Genomic DNA, 21,877 nt, shown 5'->3' with positions numbered 1-21,877 from the left:
TATCATCATCATCATTATCATCAATATCCTTATCATCATACAAATCAATATTTATTGAACGCTGGTGCTGAAATATCCAGTGGCCAGCCTGGGCATGTGATTAAAGTTTAACAAAGCAGGGCCACCACAAGATAATTAGGTAGACGCTTTTAAAGAATTTGGTGTGATATTTCTTTTAAAAATTAAGCATTAATAAGTAGTCATCATTAGGATAAAGATGCCTTTGCTAGACTTAAACTTCTTCAATTGTTTAGTATTAGTTTATATTTTAATTTATTGTTTACCTATACAAAGAGAGATATGATGCTTTTCAGTTCTTTGGGCCTCAAGATTCCTACTAGTAAAGCACCATGCTAAGCCTCTCCCAGCATAATTTCATTATTATTTAATCTTCAGAACAATCACAGAGATAGTGAAGCTATCCTTTTTCTAAGTAATCTGTCCAAGTTCCTGCTTTGGAGCCAGGAATGGAAATATGGAAAGATGAGCCTGTTTGCTCCTGAGTCTTCACTCTTAACAACTGAAATACAGGGAATCCAAAAGGCCTGGAAACATAGGTGAATACACTTAATGTTGTCAATGACATCTTCAATCTGTAAAACAATAAAATAATGATGTCTGCCTCCATTTGCTGTCTGCTAGGGAGTCTCCTAGGATGCTCCTCCTGGCCCCCTTTGCATTGCTATTGCTGGGTGTCCTTTCAGAGGGTCATTTCCTCTCCATGTGCTTTGGGCCATCTTACTACAAGGCCTGTCTTCCTTACAACAGGCAGCAAAGTTGAGATGGGACCAAGCACTCCTGGCTGCCAGCCACACATCCCTTGCTGCATTGAACATTCTTCAAAACAAATGGATTATTATTTCTGAATATTCATCAAGGGGTTCAGAATTCATCTTCTCTGACCTTATAATTCCACCTGTGGGTATCTACCCTAAGAAAATATGCTGAATAATCAGGACAACCCCTTCTCATAATGCTGTTCAGTACAGATTTGTGGGGTGATTTGGGGAAACCAGCTCCTGGCAGTAAACGATTTCCTAAAAACAGTACTGTCTTAAAATTGATTATCAGGCAACCTTTACAAAGGATATTTGTAAAGCATTTGTAATTATCAGGAGAGTGCATTTGTTATAATGCTAAGTGGAAGAAACTACAGGATACAATCATTGTGATTTCAATAGCAAGAAAAAAATATTTTAATAATATATTAACAACCCACAGCTATGTGGGAAAATGGCTCCATGGTTCAGGAAGTTAGGAAAACACTGAATTCACCTTAAACAGGTTATTCTGAGATTAATAAGCTAATATAGTTGTGAATCTACAGACAGACTATGGTATTCAGCGCTTCCCAAACTGGACTTTTGCCCAGTCTGTGGCTAGTACAAGGTGCTGAACTGTCAGAGTTAGTCATCAGTGAACTGGGGACCAAGAGGTAGCCTCCCAATAATGGTCTTCTCCTTTTTCTAATGAAAAACAAGAGCCATGAGGAGCTATAATTAAATAATCCAGTGATTGCTTGTAGAGTAGTAACTGGGCTCTGTGATGGGCTGTGAGGATCCACGGCCTTCCAGACATTTATAGCCCAGTAGAAGAGATGGAAAATGTCCAGAAATGACTGCTGCACGAGGTGTCTTAATATATATCAACAACGTTCAAAATGTTTATTACCTTCCACCCTGTAATTCCACTTATGAGATTCTATCCCTAAGGAATGAAGCAGAAATACAGCTAAGATTTATATGGAAAAGATGCTAATCTCAGTATTGTTTTAAATAGTCCCATATTGGAAACCATTTATATGTTAAACAATAGAGCATTGAGAGAAAAAATTAGAGTACAACATATGTTAATTCAAAAGAAGTTTTCAAATGTTTAGATTTATGGGATTATATACATACATAAAAGTGCATATATAATATAAAGTTAATTTTAAATATATATGCATATACATATATATATGAATGCACAGAACAAAGAGAGAAGGATGAATATACCTAAATGTAACTGTGCTATCTCCAGGCGGCAGAATTATGAGGAAATGTTTACTTTTATAATCAGGGAGGGGGAGAAAACCTTTAACAAACCCTCACCCTAATGAGAGGCTCCCAATGTGCTCTGGGGATGATGACAAAGTCCTGTCTAGTTTATCTCTCTGTACCACAGGCAGGCAACACCAGCATTAACAACCCCAACCAGTCTACCAACGGAAACTGCAAAAGCAAGAGTGCTCCTTGAAACCAATAAAGATTACATGTAAATGGAATCAAATCTATTCAGTGTTTTCTGTGAATGGGGAAAAAAATGGTTTCCTGTATTTTTGCTTCTCAGCCTGGTAGTTTCTTTTACAATCATTTTTCATCGTTCAACCAGGAAGCGAGGGACCCTGACAGTGAGCTCAGCACTCAAAGTTAGGGTCTGGGCAGAGGCCAGAAGGTAGCGTCCATCCTGCAGACATCTGCCGCAGGGTTGGGTCCTTGGCCTCTAGACTGGGTTCTGCAGTTCTGTGGCTCCGTGACCACTCATTATCAGATGGCTTTGAAGTCCCCACTGGTCCCTCATCAAGGGAATGCTTTGTCCCCTTGACAGGGAACACGTGTGCAGCCCGGACTATGGAGTGCCCTGATCTTGCTTCGCCAGTGCTTCTCAAATGAAACGCTTGCAGGCTACACTGTGTTAGATACAGGGATAGTTCTGCAAAATAACCAGCTGAAAAGCAAAGGCCCAACCTCATGTTGGCTGTTCTGTTTTCAAGTACCCACCTCAATTAAGGGCAAGAAAACACAGACGGAATATTTCTACCTGACTTCTGTACGGAGAAATGCACAAATCTCCTAGCTTCCTTTTAAAACTGCTCCCCAGTCAAATGGCCCAGCTTGTATCCTGTCCAGGGGAAGCTGCGAGTGTCCTCGCACTTATCCCCCAGCTGTATCTGCACAGGCAGAGTAGCCACTCTCTCCCTGGTCCCCACATCTTGACATAGAGTAGCTGGTATTGTTCTTGTTCCATTGAGTGTTTATTGAGTTGTGTGCCTGTGGGTAGACCGCAATCCTCCCCACAAGACGTGGGGCTTCCTGGACACAAAGAGCATGTGCTTTTTGTCTCCATTTTCCAGTGCCTGGCCCACAGCAAGGGGAGATTGTGGAGTAGCAAAGACTATTCATCATTGTGTGTGCCCACATGGGGAGACTGCAGTGCCACTGTTTTTGCCCCACTGGTGAAGAGACGGTGGGCCCAAGCTGCACTCCTGTGCACAGGCCACAGCAGCTGTGCTGTGTTGAGGAGTGCTGCCTGCAGGGCTGCAAACTTAGGGTCTTGCAACGGCTTTTCTCTGGCTCAAGCGCTGATCTTGTACTTCCGTTGTCCTATGTGTCAACTATAAGAAATGTGGTCTCCCTGCTTGGAGGAAAGTGTCTGGAATGCTGATCTAAGATTTGTCCGGGCACAGTGGCTCCCACCTGTAGTCCCAGCACTTTGGGAGGCCAAGGCAGGTGGATCACCTAAGGTCAGGAGTTCGAGACCAGCCTGGCCAACATGGGAAAGCCCTGTCTCTACTAAAATACAAAAATTAGCTGGGTATGGTGGCAGGCGTCTGTAATCCCAGAGCGAGACTCCATCTCAAAAAAATAAATAAATAAAATAAAAAATAAGGAAAAGCCCTACCACACCCACCCCAGCTCACTAAATCCTACCCTCTTTGGGGTCATTTCCAATGCCAGCTGCTTCCAGAAGCCTCTCCTTGCCCCTCCCTGCCTCCTAGAGTTCCACCCTTGCTCATGCCTCCTTGTGGGTCTGCACACACCTGGGCCCCTTGAGAAGGCTCTGGAGGGGATTGCTGGCTGCATTCCCTTGAAGACCAACACCTCTCTCCAGGTCAGGAAGGCCTTACCCTCAAGAACTCCAGCTCAGCCTCCTCTCCCCACAGTGCAGAGCTGAGCCGGTGCATCTCTGAGACTTCGACCTGGACCCGTAGAGCGGTCATCCTCTCGATCAGACTCGCTGGGATGTAATCTTCAACGTGAAAGTATGGCTTACTCTCCACCTGCTGGAAGTAAGATGTAGAGGGGAAGGGCACAATCCAGACACTGGCCAGGGGACTCTGAGAGGAATGAAAACATTGTCTGTAGTCACAATTCCAGGAGGGCTCCAGAGAAAGACACTTCCTCGAGGTGCCCACCTGGGATATTATTTTCTACTATATTAGAAATGGGGCCAAACCCTAGGACATGAACAGAAAAGAGAGAGTAAAGGAGCTGTTTTCGAGCCCCTTTTTATGCCAGGTAGTTCACAGAACACATAAGCCTCTTCTGATTCTCACAGGAATACTCTGAAGATGGCATTGTCATTGCCATTGCCAAGACAAGCAAGGAGAGAGGTCACTCAACAGGGCAAAGATCACACCACTTGGAAGTGACAGAAACAAGATGTGTTCACCCCAAACCCTCACACTTTCCACGATGCCACACCTTACCAAAAGGCACAGCAAAACCCTGGCCCTAAAACTCTATGTTTTTTTTTTTCATTCATTCAGCATTTCTGTCTACATGCACTCCCAGAACATTGTCTCTTCTCACCAAGGAGGTCTTAGCTTTGGCATCATTGCTGCACATGAAGGTGTTCAAGGAGTAGCCCCCTGGAAAGGGGGAGACTGGATACCCCCAGCCCACCTTCATCAAGTCTGTTCTTTGGGAGACTGAGGCTGCATCCCCCCAGGAGAGGGTGGCAGGTGGAATCACTCACTGCTTGATGGCGAGTTCCCTGAACACAGACTCTGGGGCAGGTAAAAGTCTGCAGAAGTCCATGCAGGAGTGATCTTGAGGTCCACTATACAGAATGAGGAATGCAGGATCAGGCAGAGGGACAAGCTGACCCTGCCTTTGTATTCCCAGATCAACATGTCCTGGTCTCAGGAAGCCTTTCCCAGCCTAACCCTGGGCAAGCCATTTCCCTCCAGTTGAGGGCAGTTACTCATGAGGAAGGCAGGTGGGAGCTGGGAGAATCTGGCCTCATTGGGGCTGGGGGTGAATGAGTTGGCCTGAGTGGGGGATCTGAAGGGAAGAGCACAGTGTCCACCACCTCCCACACTCCTGATGTAGCATGTCCCCATGTGGCCATGGACAAAGAATCCTCAGGTTGGTGCTGGCCCATTCTGGTTTTGAGCTCAGCTCCACCACAAACAGAGAGATATTGTTCAGCAGGCTAGTGCATAAAAAAGCATTTAGAATGCTCTTAGCATGGCCAAATTCCAGAACACTGGCAACACCATGCTGGTGAGGATGTGGAACAACAGGAACTCTCAGTCATTGCTGGTGGGATTGCAAAATGGTACAGCCATTTTAGAATACAGTTTGGTTGTTTTTCATAAAACTAAACATATGCTTACAATATGATCGAGCAATTTGCTTCTTGGTAATTACCAAAAGGAGTTGAGAACTTATGTCCACACAAAAACCTGCACACAGATGTTTATAACAGCCTTATTCATAATTGCCAAAACTTGGAAGCAAATGATGTCCCTCAGTGGGTGAATGGATAAATAAACTGTTACATCCAGACAATGAAATATTGTTCAGTGCTAAAAAAAAAAATGAGCTGTCAAGCCTTGAAAAGACATGGAAGAGTCTGAAATGCATATTACTAGGTGAAAGAAGTAGGTCTGTAAAGGCTACTTACTGTACGATCATAACTATATGATATTCTGGAAAATGCAAAACTATGGAAGTATAAAAAGATCAGGGGTTTGCAGGCAGGGAGAAATAAATAAGTGGAGCACAGAGGATTTTTAGGGCCATGAAATTACTCTGTAAGATACTTGAAAGTTGGTTATACAAATTGAGTAATTCTTGTCATATCCAACTAAATCAGAGACCGGGAGCCAGGAAGAAAATGAACTCGGGGCACATAGCACCTGCTCCAAGAATTAAATTTTTCCATAAGCCCAACTACTGAAACGACTTGCTGTAACCCTAAGACCAGTTTTACCTAGTAGCTGCCGAAAAGATCTGCTGGGACTCTAAGACTTGTTTTACCTCCCACTGTCACTCACCAATCAGTTTTCAGTTCCCAAAAGCTTCTCAAGTGCTGATGAGTTTTCTTCCAAAACTATAACATTTTTATTCCTAATAAAAATCCCAACCTTCTCTTCGTTCGTGAGACACACCAAAGTCCACCCAGTCTGTGAGTATACCCCAGACTGCAATTCTTGCTTCCCAAATAAATTGTTTTAAATTTAGAGATCCATCTCCATATTTTATTTGACTTCAACAATAGCATAATGGTGGATACATGTCTTTATACATTTGTCAAAACCCATAGAATGTGCAATATCAAGAGTAAACCTCAGTGTAAACTATGAGCTCTCAGTGGTAATGGTGTGTCAATGTAGGTTCATTGATTGTAACAAATGTACATTCTGGTGCAGGATTTTTATGGTGTCTGTAGGAGAAGGCCGTGCATGTAGAGGGGCAAGGGATATATGAAAAATTCCTGTATTTTCAATTCAAATTTACTGTGAATCTAAAACTTCTCCAAACATTAAAGTCTATTAAAACTTTTTTTAAGTGTTTAGGATCTTTGATCCAGGATCCTTCTGGTAGGAATATATCCAAGAGAAAAGTCCATATGGGACTGAAAAAGCTCTGCGGTCAAGTACACTTATTTTTATGGCATTTATAAAACAGAAAAATCAGATGCAATTTAAATGATAATAATAGTAGTTATCACTTACATGGTGCTACTGGGTGAATACCCCACAATACAAGAATGAAGAAGTGAAGGAAGACTGGGAAGGCACGGCAGGCTGCCACTCCAGAGGATCACTAGCAAGGCCACCGGAGGACATGTACCATTGAGTGAGAAAGAATGCAAATTGAATGTGGTGAAGTTCACAACTGTGTAAAAACCCCCGCATGTGATCAAGGCAGGGACAGAATGCACCCAGAGGAAAGTTATTCTGCTGTGATGATGTGATTAAGAAGATTTATTTTTATACTAAATTGTCTTTGTCTCCCTTTTTAAAATGCAAATGTAATCATGTTGCTTCCCTGCTTAAAATTCTTCAGGGGCTCCCAATCTTTCACAACAGTGGTTTCCAAATTATTTTTTTTCAGCACCAGAACCATTTATCAAACAAAACATAAGCCCCTTAGGAGGCCACACTAAGTCTTCCCAGATACAACAGGTGGCCCCCACCCAGCTTCACAGCCACCGAGGCTCAGGCAGCGGACAGGCCAGACTTCTCCTCTTGCCCATTCAGTGACACAGAGAGGGGCTCTCCTCTCTGAGGCCTCACTCAATGACCTTTGAAGTGTCCATTGCAGCGCCTGGCATATAGCAAAGCAATGTGAAGTGAGCCCTGGTTGCGCTCTTTCTAGCTTACCTAACCTCACAGAGTCACAACTTTCTCAATGGCAAGTGTAAATAGCACCGGCTTTTCAGGGTTGATTTAAGAATTCAATGGTGCCAAGCCCAGAGCAGACCTCCCATAAATTAAGACTGAGTAAGTGGTTGTATAAATGAACGGGTTTGTGTAAACCTGTTGGCCTTTACATACGTGAGAAAGGAAAAAGGTCTGCCTTTGGGGGCCACATGGGGGCAGCAGAGAGCACCTCAGAAATGTCCTCAGGGCACTAGACAGGTTAAGGCTTGGCAGGATCTGGGGATGGGGAAGCAGAAGGAGAATGAGATGACACTAAGCCAGAAGCAGGGTGAGATCAGTCAGAAACTGGACGGGCACAGGAAAGCACCATAATGGAGTGTTGGTGCTGGTCCATTTTATGTGTCAACTTGACTGGGCCATGGGGTGCCCAGATATTTGGTCAAATATTCTGGGTGTGACTGTGAGGGTGTTTTTGGACATGACTGACACTTAAATCCATAGACTGAGTAAAGCAGATGGCCCTCCCTAAAGTGAGTGGACCTCATCCAATCTGTTGAAGGACTGAATTAAACAAAAAGACTGACCCTCCTGTAGAGAAGCAGCTCCTCTCTGCCTGACTCTCTTCATGCCAGTTCTTCTCTTGCCTTTGGATTCAGGCTTGGACTGGAACTGCACCATTGGCCCTCCCGGGTTTACAGCCTGCTAACTACACAGCTTGAGGCTTCTCAGCCTACATAACCACATGAGCCAATGCCTTCTAATACATCTCTAGATAGACAGACAGAAAGACATATAGATGACAGATAGATAATAGACAGATACATAGGCAGATGATAGATACATAGATGATGGATAGATAGATAGATAGATAGATAGATAGATAGATAGATAGATAGATGATAGATAGATAGATATCTTATCAGTTCTGTTTCTCTAGAGAACCTAGACTATTATAGGCTCATAGAGACAGGTCTGGGCCCCTGGAACCCTGGGGCAAGAGACTCTGCTGGACTGATCCATGTCTGAGTAAGAGACTATTACTCAAACTCCCACCTGCCTCCAGTGGATCTGGCCTGCTGTCCCCAACAACTCTAAGTGCTAGAGTTAAACTCAGGTTTGACATCCTGTATCTGAATCTACAGACTGAAGGTTAGCAGTTGTGTCATTTTATATCAGAGCACTATAATGCTGGAGGAGGTAGAAGGAAAGCTTGCAAGCAGCAGTTGTCACATGCTAGATACCACACATGAATTGCCATCTTTCACCCTTACAGCAGTTTTGCAAGAGATTGATGATTATTTTCCATTTTGCAAATGAAAAAGCCAAGGCTCAGAGAGAAAACATGCCAAGGCCATATAGCTACTGAACCAGAGGCCACAGCAAGAATGTCAATTGATTCACAGGGACACTCCTGGCTTAGAGCACCCTCCTCCCAGGACTCCCCAATGTAGCACCACCCGAAGCTGGCCTAGGCATGAAAAGGGCCCCAGGCCTGGGTACTGAGGGCAGGAAGGAGTTCAAGGGTAAGCAGTGACAGGGATTGTCAAAAGGGCAGGGAGGAGGTTAAGGGGGCCAGGCCAGCTCTGAGACACTGCCTCCCTGGGGCAGTGTCAGGGACAGAAAGTGAAGTTCCAGTCTCCATGGACCAGGGTAGTCCCAGGAGAGGGGACAGAGGGGAATTGAACTACAGTCCCCTGACAAGCCAGCTGCTGATGTTCTGATGGATTACTGTTATCTGTAGTGTCTTCCAGTCCGGGAGTTTCAACTCCATTCATTCACAGCTCTTGAACAAACTCCCTGTGCTTCAAGCACTGCTTTGGTGCTGGAGAAATGGCTACACCAAACAGACAAAAACACCCTTACCCTCAGGTGTTTTCTATGCTAATTGCCAATAAAATGAATTCATCATCCCACGTGATGACAAATGCTGTGAACAAAAACCCAGCAGGGTGAGGGAATACACAGGGACTTTGAAGACCCCAGGACACAGCAGCGCCTTCTGAAGCTGTACCGGGAGGAAAGCAAGACAATGTTGGGAGAATCTGAGAAGTGTTTTCAAACCGCAGTCTGTAACCAATTGGTGAGCTATGAATCAATTTAGGGGCCCATAATCAGCATTTTTAAAACGAATGAGAATATAATAGGAGATATCAATGTGCATTGCATATAGAAAGGATGCTCCTTATTTCCTGAGGTTTTTGCTTCAGTTCTGTTCTATATACATGTGTGCATGTTGGGTTTTAATGTCCATTTATCCATGGGACGTGGCAAAAAAAATTTTACAACCCACTGTTCTCACTGTTTTAACTGTTGGGCTTGTCCTTGCTCTTTAATCCAGTTCCAGAACCAAGGCAGGCAAGTTATAACCGAGGTCACTCACAGCCCTCCCTCTCTATCCCACATACCCTATGAGGAATAAGACACAGAACTCTGCGAAGGTGTCCACACCCAGTGGTGGCTACTGTTCCTCCTTCTCAGACTCAGGGTATACTAATCTACTAGGGTTGCCATAACAAATACTAACTAGGGGGCTTAAACAATAGAAGTTCATTTTCTCATAGTTCTGGGGACTGGAAGTCCAAGACCAAGGCTTCTGCAGGTTTGGTTTCTCCCAAGGACTCTCTCCTTGGCTTGCAGAAAGCCCCCTTCTCTCTGTGTCCTCACATGGTCTTTCCTCTGTACTTGTGCCTCCCTGGTGTTTCTTTGTGTGTCCAAATTTCTTCTTCTTATAAGGGCACCAGTCAGATTGGATTAGGGCCCACCCTAACAGCCTCATCTCAAATTAATCACCTCTTTAAAGGCCCTAACTCCAAATACTGTTAATTAGGGGTTCTACATATGAATTTGGGGGCTCAAGACTCAGCCTATAACATAAGGCCAGACCCCGATGATGTAGCAGACTAGAACTTTAGGTAAACATGGCTCCTTTATTCACCAATGATGTAGCATCTCTGACCACTAAGTGCCCACTGGTGGTGGACATGTATTTCTGGCCACATGTGACTATTCACCTTCTTTTTGAAGCAGGAAATGGGAAACCATCCTTCCTCCCTCTCAGTCTATGCACTTTGCAGTGTGAGCTCTATCCCTGCCTCCTAGGGTGACCATGGGGTTACACTCAAGTCTAACCAATCAAAGCATAACATCTCCCTACACAATGATTGGCTTCAAGTGGGCACATGACTCTATCAGCACCAATGGGACAGAAGCCTAGGATTTCCATGCCATTTCCAAGGGAGAGACTCTCTCTCTTGCACATGGCTGGAACCTGGAGAGTGGAATTGGAAAGCCATGAAAGGCAAATGTGACAGAGGAGAGCACAGCTCAGAGACACAAGAAGCCCAAGTCCTACTGACATCATGTGAGTTCCTATCACTCAGGCTCCAAAGTAAGAGTGATTGGGCTGGAAGCTTGTCACAGGGATGCTGGGAGGCTGAGAAAGAACCAGAACCCTTCAGTTTTGCAAGGCAATAAATGACATGTTTTATTCAAGCCAGCCTGAGCTTGATTTTCTATCACTTCTAGTCAACAGAATGCTGTCCAATCACCTGTGCTGGCCAAAGGTATGGGAGGATGCTAAAAAGTATCCAGAGGGTCCACTTGTGGGGCCAGGAACTCTAGGGGGCTTGGTACTGGCCTTGAAAGGTATATAAGGTTGAGACAGATGTGCAGACATTATGGGAAAGGGCATTCAAAGGCTCAGTAACATGCCAGTTCTTAGGATCTCAAGGATTTAAAGGTCCTTTTGAAGATTTCTGGGGCAGAAGTGTGGAGTGCGTATGGTTAACATCTCTTTCTTTCTTTTTTTTTTTTTTAGCAGTGAATTCCTCCTTCATGCAGTCCTCTTGAAGAAGACCATCTCTTCTCCAAGCTAAGCATTCCCCAGTGGCACCCAGCTTTTGTCACATGACAGTGGTGAGTGCTCTCCAAGGTAAAGCCCAGCGTGCTGGCTGGGAGGTCACCAGGGAAGAGATTGGTGGAAACTTCCCCTCCCTTGCTACTTCCTCTCTGCTTCTAGTGATACACCCAGAGATGGACTCCACATTCAGATATCATGTCACACTGCTGGGTCACACTGCTTGGTCTCTGTTGAGGTCCGTTCCCAAGCCTTTCCCTTCATCCAGAACATGGGCAAGAGATGAGGGAAGTGCTTCATAAACCCCGACAGCAAAATTACACTGCTGTCGTAACAGCTCAAGTGGTTGGTTTCTCCTTCCTGCCTTGTGTCCCCATTTTAAATCATAATTAGGTAGGTAAATACATTAGCATAATCCTTCCCTATTAATAGGCATTTGAAAATTAAATAACAATTTACTAACACTATTAACTCCCTGAGGATTATAACAGAGGACTATCATTGGCAGTTAAATCAAAGAAACTTGCATATGATTCTGCTGCAGGGGCAAGGGCTTGGCCAAGATTAGAATTGCCATTTGAGAAGAGTGTATCCCAGAAAAATCAGTATTGGCCTTGGAGTAACATGTCTGGGCTCAAATTTAGACTTTACAATGTACTAGCCACATGAACTTCAGATCACTGTTCTAGAAAATTGAGTGATAATATCAACTCTATGATATTATCACACCAACTTACAATGTTGCTGCAAGAGCTAAGTGAGTTAACATAAATCGACAATGTCTAGGTAAATGCCAGGTACATAGCGATCTTTTAATAAAGGTTGGCTATTACTATTCAAAGCAAGACTAACCAAAAAGAACAAATCTGGAGACATTACATTACCTGACTTCAAACTACACTATAAGGCCATAGTCACCAGAACAGCATAGTACTGGTATGAAAATAGGCATATAGACCAATGGAACAAAATAGAAATCCCAGAAATAAAGCCAAATACTTACAATCAATTGATTTTTGACAAAGCAAAAAAAAAATAAAGAGGGGAAAGGACATCCTATTCAACAAATGGTGCTGGGATAATTGGCTAGCCACACACAGAAGAATGAAACTGGATCCTCATCTCTCACCTTATACAAAAATCAACTCAAGATGGATCAAAGACTTAAATCTAAAACCTGAAAACATAAAAATTGAGAAGATAACATCAGAAAAACCCTTCTGGATATTGGCTTAGACAAAGACTTCATGACCAAGAATCCAAAAGCAAATGTAACAAAAACAAAGATAAATAGATGGGTCTTAATTAAACTAAAAAGCTTCTGCACAGCAAAAGAAGCAATCAGCAGAGTAAAAACACAACCCACAGAAGAGGAGAAAATCTTTGCAATCTATACATCCAACAAAGGACTAATATCCAGAACCTATAAAGAACTCAAACAAATCAGCAAGAAAAAAGCAAACGATTTCATCAGAAAGTAGACTAAGGACATGAATAGACAATTCTCAAAAGAAGATACACAAATGGTCAACAAACACATGAAAAAATGCTCCACATCACTAATGATCAAGGAAATGCAAATCAAAACCACAATGTGGTACCACCTCACTCCTGCAAGAACGGCCATAACCAAAAAATCAAAAAATGATAGATGTTGGCATGGATGTGGTAAAAAGGGAACACTTTTATACTGCTGGTGGGAATGTAAGCTAGTACAACCACTGTGGAAAGCAGTGTGGAGAGTCCTTAAAGAACTAAAAGTAGAACTACCATTTGAACTAGCAATCCCACTACTGAGTATCTACCCGGAGGAAAAGAAGTCATTATACATGAAAGATACTTGCACACGCATGTTTATAGCAGCACAATTCCCAATTGCAAAAATATGGAACCAGCCCAAATACCCATCAATCAATGAGTGGTATATGTATATATACACCACAATTTCTTTATCCACTCATTCCATAAAAAGGAATGACATAATGGCATTCACAGCAGCCTAGGTGGAATTAGAGACCATTATTCTAAGTGAAGTAACTCAGGAATGGGAAACCAAACATCATATGTTCTCACTCATAAGTGGGAGCTAAGCTATGAGAATGCGAAAACATAAGAATGATACAATGGACTTTGGGGACTTGGGGAAAGGGTTGGGAGGATGAGGGATAAAAGACTACATGTTGGGTGCAGTGTACACTGCTCAGATGATGAATGCACCAAAATTGCAGTAATCAACACTAAAAAACTTATTCATGTAACCAAACACCACCTGTTCTCCAAAAGCCTATTGAAAAAAAATGAATAAATTAATATAAATAAATTTTAAAAATAAAGGTTGGCTATTACTATTGATGATGGTGATTATGATAGGAATTCAATAAATTAGTAAATTACTGTCTTTAGGAGGTACCTATTGGACTAGAACTAGACTAGAACTATATTACTGAGTATAAACTGGATTTATTCATCTTTGTGCCTCCCAGAGCCTAGCAAAGAGCGCTCAGTGAATGCTTTCTGGATGAATAGGTGGATGGGTGTGTGGGTGGCTGGGTGGGTAGATGGATAGATAGGTAGATGGATGGGTGGATGGATGGGTAGATGGGTGGGTGAGTGGATGGATGGATGGATGGGAGGATAGATCAATGGATAGATGAATAGGTGGGTGGGTGGGTGGATGGATGGATGGTTGGATGGATGGATGGATGGATGGATGGATGGATGGATGGATGGATGGATATATGAATAGGTAGGTGGGTGGATGGATGGATGGATGGAATGATAGACAGGTGAATAGGTAGATGAGTGGATGGATGAATCAATGAATAGATGGATTGATGGATGGATGGATGGATGGATGGATGGATGGACGGATGGATAAATGTACTTTACTCCAATCTAGCTGGTAGATGCTAACAATACTCAAAGCAGAGTCTCCACATTACTAACACATGCCCTCATCCTGTAACTGTTTTTCCAGTGACCCCACACAAAGGCCCCTGGTGTTCAACCCTACCTCCTTAGGGTAATTGCCAAACTCAGCCTGCAAGGCAAGGACCCCCAGCTGCAGCAGTATCTCTTCATTGCAGTACAGCCTCTCCTCCAGGATATCTTTCCGAAGCTGCAGGTAAAACTGGTGCCTTGTCAGGCTGTGCCTGGAAAAGAAGTAGCAATAAAAAGGGCTGGGTTGCTAAGGGAAAAGGAGAATGTTAGCACCAGTGAGTTTTCTCAGTGTGGGAAGTTGGAAAAGTAGGGAAGACGAGATGCAACTCAATAGAATTCAGAGGCAATGCCAGCAAGACAAGTGTGGTCTCCTGCATTTATACCATGCCTCCTGCCCCTCGTTTAGGGCCACTCTATGCCAGTCACTTCACACAAACTTACAGAGGTGTTTCTTGCTCTGGTTTGAGTGAGGAAGCTAATAACCAGTTCGGTGGTGTTTCTAATAAACAAAGAAATAAAGAAGCAGTGATCAAACTGCAAACCCATGTCTCTGTCCTCCAACCCTCATGACTGGGCTGCTGAGTTGTGTGTTGGGGGTGAGGGGGCATTTTGGGGTCACAGACAGAGAATTTTGACCTTGAGTGGAGTATGTCTGAAACAAAAGGGCATATTCTCATTCTGACTAGTGCCTGCATAAAAAACTGATTTTCCTCCTTTGTTCTATCTTGATCAGAATCCAATCAACAGAAAACCAACCACAATAGCTATTGTTATTTGTATGTAATTTACAGTTTGCAAAGCACTTGTCGATCCATTACCTCTCTGTCAGCCTGGACATACATAAATCCCTTAAGGAACAAATGAACAGGTTTGCAGCACTCACTGGAGCAGCCCGTAGTGGCTGACAAAGAACTTTATCCTCAGGAAGAGTGTGAAGGTATTCATGGAGGTCTTCTGAGGCTGCTCTCTCCAGCCTTCAGGAGCTATTTTGCACAATCTGGTTTCACTGTCCAGGAAAAAGAACTCTTTGCCTGAAATGGAAATAGAGCATGTGTGGAAGGAGAAGCAGTAGGGATTGCACCATCTCTCAGACTCATAGCCCTAAGCCCTACCCAGAGTGTCACACACGAGCTGGGTGAGTGCAGGAGTGGGAGGTAAGTCTTTGCGTACCTGGTAGCGAGGAACCTTTGTTGGGGTCGTGAGGTGTCAAGAGGGAGCAGACAAAGAGGAGAGGGTCAAATAAGGAAAACTCAGCACCAAGAGGAGAAAATACCGTTAGTTATCTTATCTTACAAGATGTCGCTTAATATCTGCCTTCAGCTATCATCTCATGGGTATAAAATGGAAAACCAAGGAAAGGAGTTTGACTAAGTTTGTGCAATGTGCCAGAACCCTCCACCTCAGCTGTACCAACCCCCTCCTCCCCAGCCATGGAATCCTACAGTCCAAATATGTGTGTCCTCCCAAATCCATATGTTGAAACCCTAACACCCAATCTGATGGCATTAGGAAGTGGGGTGTTTAGGAGGTAACTACATTTAGATGAGATCATGAGTGTGGGGCCCCCATGATGGGATCAGCATCCTTATAAGAGGAGGAAGACACCAGAGCTTCCTCTCTCAGCCATGTGAGGACACTGTGAAAAGGAGACCTCTGAAAGCCAGAAAGAGGACCCCACCAGGAACGGAAATCAGCTGGAACCCTGTTCTTGGACTTTCCAACCTCCAGAGCTGTGAGAAAGAAGGGTCTATTTTTGAGCCATCCCCTCTGTGGTATTTTGTTAGAGCAGCCTGAGCTGCCTAAGGCATGGTGTAAGTGGAGTCAATTTGCCCTTTGACCCAAGTGGTTCCAGATTGAAAATTCCACCAACCCAAGCTCAGGACTTCAAATCCTGGCAAGTGTGTCCTCCAGTACCCCTGGGAGGGAGACTGAATCAGCCCCAGCCACTGAAGGCCCCTCCCCAACCCCTCTGCTCTCTTCACAGCAAAGCTCAACCCCTCCAGTGCCCTCGGCCACTCCTGGGGACTGCTGCAGGTCTGCCCCTGCCCCGTTCTACCACACACTCAAAGTGGCTCCTCCTTCTCAGTGTTCCACCCTTTCAGCCCAAAGCATTCTCTAGCAGCTTGCCTGGGCACAGGAGTCCTGCCCAGTTTTGGAAGGCAGAACTTTTAAACTGGTGACCAACCTCTTCTCCCAATGCCTATGCATGCTGGGGTGGGGAGGGGGTGTCCAGGATTTAAACAGCTGTCACCACACCACACTCAGATCTCCATCCCCTCTGCTACCTGCCTCTGCCCTTACTGCTGAATCTGATGCCCCACACTGGACTCACCCTTCCCTTAGGATGAATTCTCCCCAAGAGATAGGAAGTTCCCCACCAAAGGTTGGTTGGTAAACCCTCCCAAGTTGGTCTATATCCAAACCCTGGAGGTAGTGATTCCAAACCCTTGAGTGATTTCCCCAAGATGACCCTAGCTAGGCAGGTGTAGAATTGTCCATGTGGGAGGGGCTCAGGATGGCCACCTGATTGGGAGAAGGCAGGTAGGAGATAAGTGGATTTGTGAGTGCAGGTGCACTCACAATGCAAGCACACTGGATTAGATTGCATTTTATAGATCAATAACAACACAATTCCTAAAGACACCTGTATTCACAGTTTACGAAAGGTGGAACAAATATCAATTGATCACATCAAAGCATATAACAGTTGTTCTTATTTGTGAGAGAGATCTTTAGAAGGTCTGATGAGAACTATGGGGATAAGAACATGCTCTCACCAGCCCTGCCTGGTACAAAGAATAATCATACAAGTTCGTGAGCTTTTCCTACTGGAAATGGGAAAATAGAGGAACACTGAGATATGACGCCTAAGCCAGATGGGCTGGGAGAGAGAGGATTTCGCCAGAAGGCCAGTGTGATCCCAGCTCAGCCTCCACACAGTGGTTAAAGAAATCCAGCTGTGGCAACATGGTATTTACAGTAATGGTGTGAAAGTTATCAATACCAAAATGAGGTCATTTATGTCTAACCCTGATAAACTGCAGCCAAAAGGCCATGAGGGAGGGGCACTCATGCATATGCCTATACCGAAAAATGCCACAGGAAATGTTTTCCATACTACAGCTTGCTACATGAGTCACACAAGGATAGCCAGCAGCACAAGGACAGCCAGCCGCACAAGGACAGCCAGCCGCACAAGGACAGCTAGCCACTCACACAAGAACACTTGCCTGACACTCTGTCTCCACTGATGAACTGATGTCAACTCCTGCAATAAGCCCCTAGAAAAAAATCATCTTTTTGTTTCAGAACAATTCACATGTACTTCTCTCTTTTGTCTTTAAAAGCTTCCCCTTCCCCCAGCCTCCTGGGATGCACCTGTAGTCCTCTAGAACATGCATATCCCGGATTGCAATCTCCTGCTAATTCCTGAATAAACTCTTTCTTTGGAAAGCCTGTCTCTCTTTGTTGTTATTTTAGGTTGGCAAAACCTGGTGTTAGAGATGTGGGATCCAAAAATGACAAGCCTTTTCCCATACCAGTGACCACAGAACACGCGCAGTGCCCACTGGAGCCCATTGTGCTCTCTGCTTCCAGGAATCATCTTTCTGCTGGTGCTAAGTTCTGTCTTGGATTTGAGCACCCTCGTTTTGGCTTGCTTTGACTTGATTCGAGATCCGGTTTTATAGGTCTGAAGGACATGGTCCTACTTCTGAGTATTCTTTTGGTTTCACTTTTGTAGGGGATTTGGCATCCTTTCTGATGTGTACTCTTTTGGTGTTGGTTGTTTGTGCACAGAATTTAAATCGGCATCACATAGACTTTCCAAACATAATTCACCCCATGAATTTTTAAGCTTATGGACAAATTATACCAAAGATAATTTAGAGCTCCAATGGCCAGATGGAGATCATTTGAACTGCCCAAGCTTGTTTCTTCCTTAGAATTAAAATTAGAAGACTGCAGCTATAAGGTCAGTTTGAATGGGGCACATATTTCAATCGGCATCTTGAGGCTTCAAAACGCATTCAGGACTCAAAAATGCCTTAATGCAAATATCTCAAAGCTAGCTGAGACTCATTTGTCTCCAGAACCTTCCCTCCCCTATCTACAATTCCTCCTCCTCTTTGTCTTCCTCTAGCCGAACTCCTCTTTTTTCCAAACTGCTCAGCTACTAATCTAATTCTTCTCTCCATGACCACCAAGTCATTTTTTAATATGTGAATCTTCTAGGGAAGTTCTAGATGGGTGGAATAAAGAAGTTAAAATATGCCATTTGGGCCTATCAGCTATTAAATTAAAGGCACTTTTAAGCGCACTTTTAAGAGCAGGTGCAAATTGGCCACTTTGACCTTTGTGTTATTTCTTAAAGAAGATGAAATTCCCATGTGATAGTCATCCTCCCTCTCCTGGAAGGAAAGGCAACATCCTTATCTTCAAGGACAAGAAGTTTAGACACAGAATACCATACAGACCTTGTTGGAATAACTCTGATCTTTTAAGCCTCCTCATAATTTAGTCCCATTTTCACAATTAACTGTTTTTTGTCCAACCCAGTAACTAATTTGTTGGAGTCTTCATCTTCTTATGGGGGCTCCCATGCCACATAAAACATTTATTATGCTTTTCTCCTGTTGATCTTTCTTATGTTAGTTTATTTCTCAGACACAGCTGGAGCCTGTGAGGATAAAGGATAGAAGTGGAAGTTTTCCATCCTTACAGTTTCTGGCAATGAGGATGGGACCCTAACAGGCTGGACACCCCACTCACTCCAGCCTATGGATGAGATGCTGAGAGGCCTGACAAAAGCCCGCAAAAGGTGGGGATTCTTTCCAAAGCCAGCTTTCCCAAATATCTATGGATAGTGCCTAGCTAAGAGAAGAAGGTAAAAGTTTTTTCTTGTCCCTTCTTTTCTAAATTTGAATTGGCAGGAGAAAAACATTTGTAAGGATGTTCTCTGAATTGTGACTCTTGTGAATTTGGTTCTAGGTTCTGACAGAAATCGCTCTTTTTTTTTTTTTAATCTCTGTCTTCTGTGTGATTTACCACAAGAATAAAAGTTACAATAAGACTCTCCTTTCATCTTGTTTTATGTCTCAAGAGCTCTGTAGCCAGTGAGGATATCTTCTCTGGTCTCCACCAGCTGGGTGGTGGAGACTGTCAGGTTTGCATCAGATGGCTAGCCAGCTGGCTAGGAGTCTGAAACATGAAGCGTCTCCATGTCCCAGAGTGCCAGCTCCCAGGGGAATTTGTCTCAATTGTTTCAACCTCCACTACCTTGTTAACAAGTAAGGTCTTTGTTTTTCGTCTTTGGGAGAGATGTTGGATCTCGAGGGGGGTACTGCATTTTTTATGCTCTTTTTGTGGAAGCCTCTCGTATCCATGGTTAAGACATAAAAGGCTTATTGGCTTTGAGTCACAATTGAAGTGGTTATACCTTTGGATATTTGGACTTTTGTATCTAAAAGTATTTTTAGAGAGCCCTCATCATGAACAACTGTCCTATTGGTACATGCAAGAAGATTTGGCTTGAAGGAAGAAAATAAACACTTTTATAAATTAACTATTTTCTCAGAAAAACAGAACTAACCTGAATGTTTTTTGAGTTCAGGTGATCTGGTATAATTTTTGATAAATATAGAAGCTAGTTTAAGTTTTTTGGTTCAATTAAAATAGTCATGTTTGGAGACTTGTCAACATTAAACATAATACAGACATACGACTTCTTCTATCTGGATTTATCAAGCAAAAGCGTATGTATGTTTAAGATGGTAAAATTGTAAATGTAACCTAAGAATAAAACATACAGTAAAAATAAATTGCTTGATGTGCGACAAATGTGACAATGAAAAAAGAGAGTTAAAAAAAGCCATATGTTTTAACTTTTAGGTACTTTGCTTCTGTGGTATTTTTTAATACTTGCCTGATTTACTAACAATAAAAATAACTTAAGATAATGACTACATTTGTTTCATGTCTTATGGAATTTTCATAAACAATTCAAACATAATTGTTAAAACCGAGCGAATTAATAAATGTAAATATAAATGAAATAGAGTATAAGTAAGCTTTTCAACAATGATTATGTTTTATAAGATATATCTACTTAAAATGGTTTATAAAATCTTTTTGGTTACTTAAAACATTACAGTTATAGTAAGTTAAATGAAATGATGAATATCATTTAATAGACCACTTCCAAGTAAGCTATTATGCTGAAATATTAGTTGTTGAACATAAGTTTAAGCTTATATACTTTTGTCTCCTCATTGTAGAGGAACAAAAGATATTTGGGTCTGTTAATTAAAATGCTCTATTCTACACTGAAAAAATGTGCTATGAGGGAGCATATATTTCTAGGTGTTATAAAATAATGTTTTCACAAATTTGTAAAAGGCAGTTTATGATTGCTTACTTTCTAGTTTTCTGGTTTTCACTAGAAATTAAAGTTACCAAAAGTTTTTAAATTCCAATTACTATATGTAATTCTGTATACAAAGTGTACAAAAATGTAAGATATGTTTGGGTGAGAAAAGTTAAAAGGAAGATATGAGAATGTGTTTTTATTTGTTGTTGTTTAAAAAAGTAATTTTCTCTAGTTGGAGGCTAGTTGAGGATTGCTTCAAAACAAATAAATAAAGAAAAAAGTGATATCAATAAAACTGAATAAGAACATTATAAATGGTTTGAGAAAATTGCAAAAGGTTTATGGAAGATGAATATTATGAAAGAAATTTTTGTGTGATCATGATAATTAAAATTAGAAGAAAAGTATTTATTTATGTTTTTCTAAAACTTGAGCCTTAATATCAAAAGCATACTTGTGAAAAACTATTATTTTGTCTTCTCTGTTAATAAAATAAAGTTATATTGCAGTATTAGCCTCTGCTGTTAATATTAATATGTTTTTCCTTAACTTTTTAGTAATTGGCCTAGAAAACAAAAATTTTGTGTTTTATCAAAATAGTTTCTTGTGCTCTGCGCTGTATTTTATTAGCTCTTTTATGACTTAAAAAAGTGATCTTCTCAATATTCAAAGAGCTAAGTTTTGACCATTATGTATTTGCCTTTTGAAGAATTTTAATTATCACTCTGGTTAAATGAATGACAATTATTTTACAGTGACCAGTGATTCTACTTTGATCAAGGGTTTTAAACCTTTTGACAGTTTTGACAGCTTCCCAAAATCAAATTCTAAATTGAGTCTTTTTGACCTTGAATTTACTTTGGGTCTTTCCAGCTGGGCCCTTGGAAGCAACAAAGAATATGTCCCTCACCTTGTAAAAGAGGTGTTAAACTAATTGGGTTTATTCAATATGTTAAAAAGCATGGGAAACATTATCCAATAATAAGTGGTGCCAAATCTTTAAGTTATATTTATAAATATAGTTTTGATATAAATGTTCCTAAAATTGTACAAAATTGCTAGAATTCCGATATGTCTTAGTATAATATTTGGTTATTATGTTAAAATGATATATGCCATAGAAACAATGAAATTTATCTGTAAATTGCTGGTTATAATAAACTCTCTTCAGATTTTCAACCATGGCCATTCTAAGTCCTTATCATCCATGGAATGTTATGGTGTTGGTACTTTTCTAAACGCATTTGCAATCAGCTACAGCCCAAAAATTGCTTTTTCTTCAAGGAGGTTCACAGAAATGATGGAAAGAATTCTGACAAGTTACAGGTTTCTGATA

General features: G+C 42.2%; 1 protein-coding gene across 7 annotated transcripts in view; it reads right to left on the bottom strand.

Annotated features, from left to right (window-relative positions):
* The window catches only part of FRMPD2 (FERM and PDZ domain containing 2), a 126,100-nt gene that overhangs the window by 51,311 nt on the left and 52,912 nt on the right, over nucleotides 1–21,877 (bottom strand). For 4 of the 7 annotated variants that reach the window (XR_010135213.1, XR_008669024.2, XM_031015537.3 and 1 more), the window contains 3 exons: nucleotides 15,058–15,205; nucleotides 14,248–14,386; nucleotides 3,890–4,045 (listed from right to left, as the gene is read on the bottom strand). Coding sequence is in view for 5 of the 7 variants with exons in the window: in XM_031015537.3 (XP_030871397.3) it covers nucleotides 3,890–4,045; nucleotides 14,248–14,386; nucleotides 15,058–15,205 (443 nt within the window). In the remaining 2 variants the exon portion in view is untranslated. The remainder of the gene's footprint in view (nucleotides 1–3,889; nucleotides 4,046–14,247; nucleotides 14,387–15,057; nucleotides 15,206–21,877) is intronic. The other 3 variants (XM_055353021.2, XM_055353026.2, XM_055353028.2) reach the window with 1 other exon arrangement.

This window comes from Gorilla gorilla, chromosome 8 (genome assembly GCF_029281585.2).
Source record: "Gorilla gorilla gorilla isolate KB3781 chromosome 8, NHGRI_mGorGor1-v2.1_pri, whole genome shotgun sequence".
In the NCBI taxonomy this organism is placed as follows: Eukaryota; Metazoa; Chordata; class Mammalia; order Primates; family Hominidae; genus Gorilla; species Gorilla gorilla.
The sequence above is the reverse complement of the archived record's forward strand: the minus strand, read 5'-3'. Positions and strand labels throughout refer to the sequence as shown.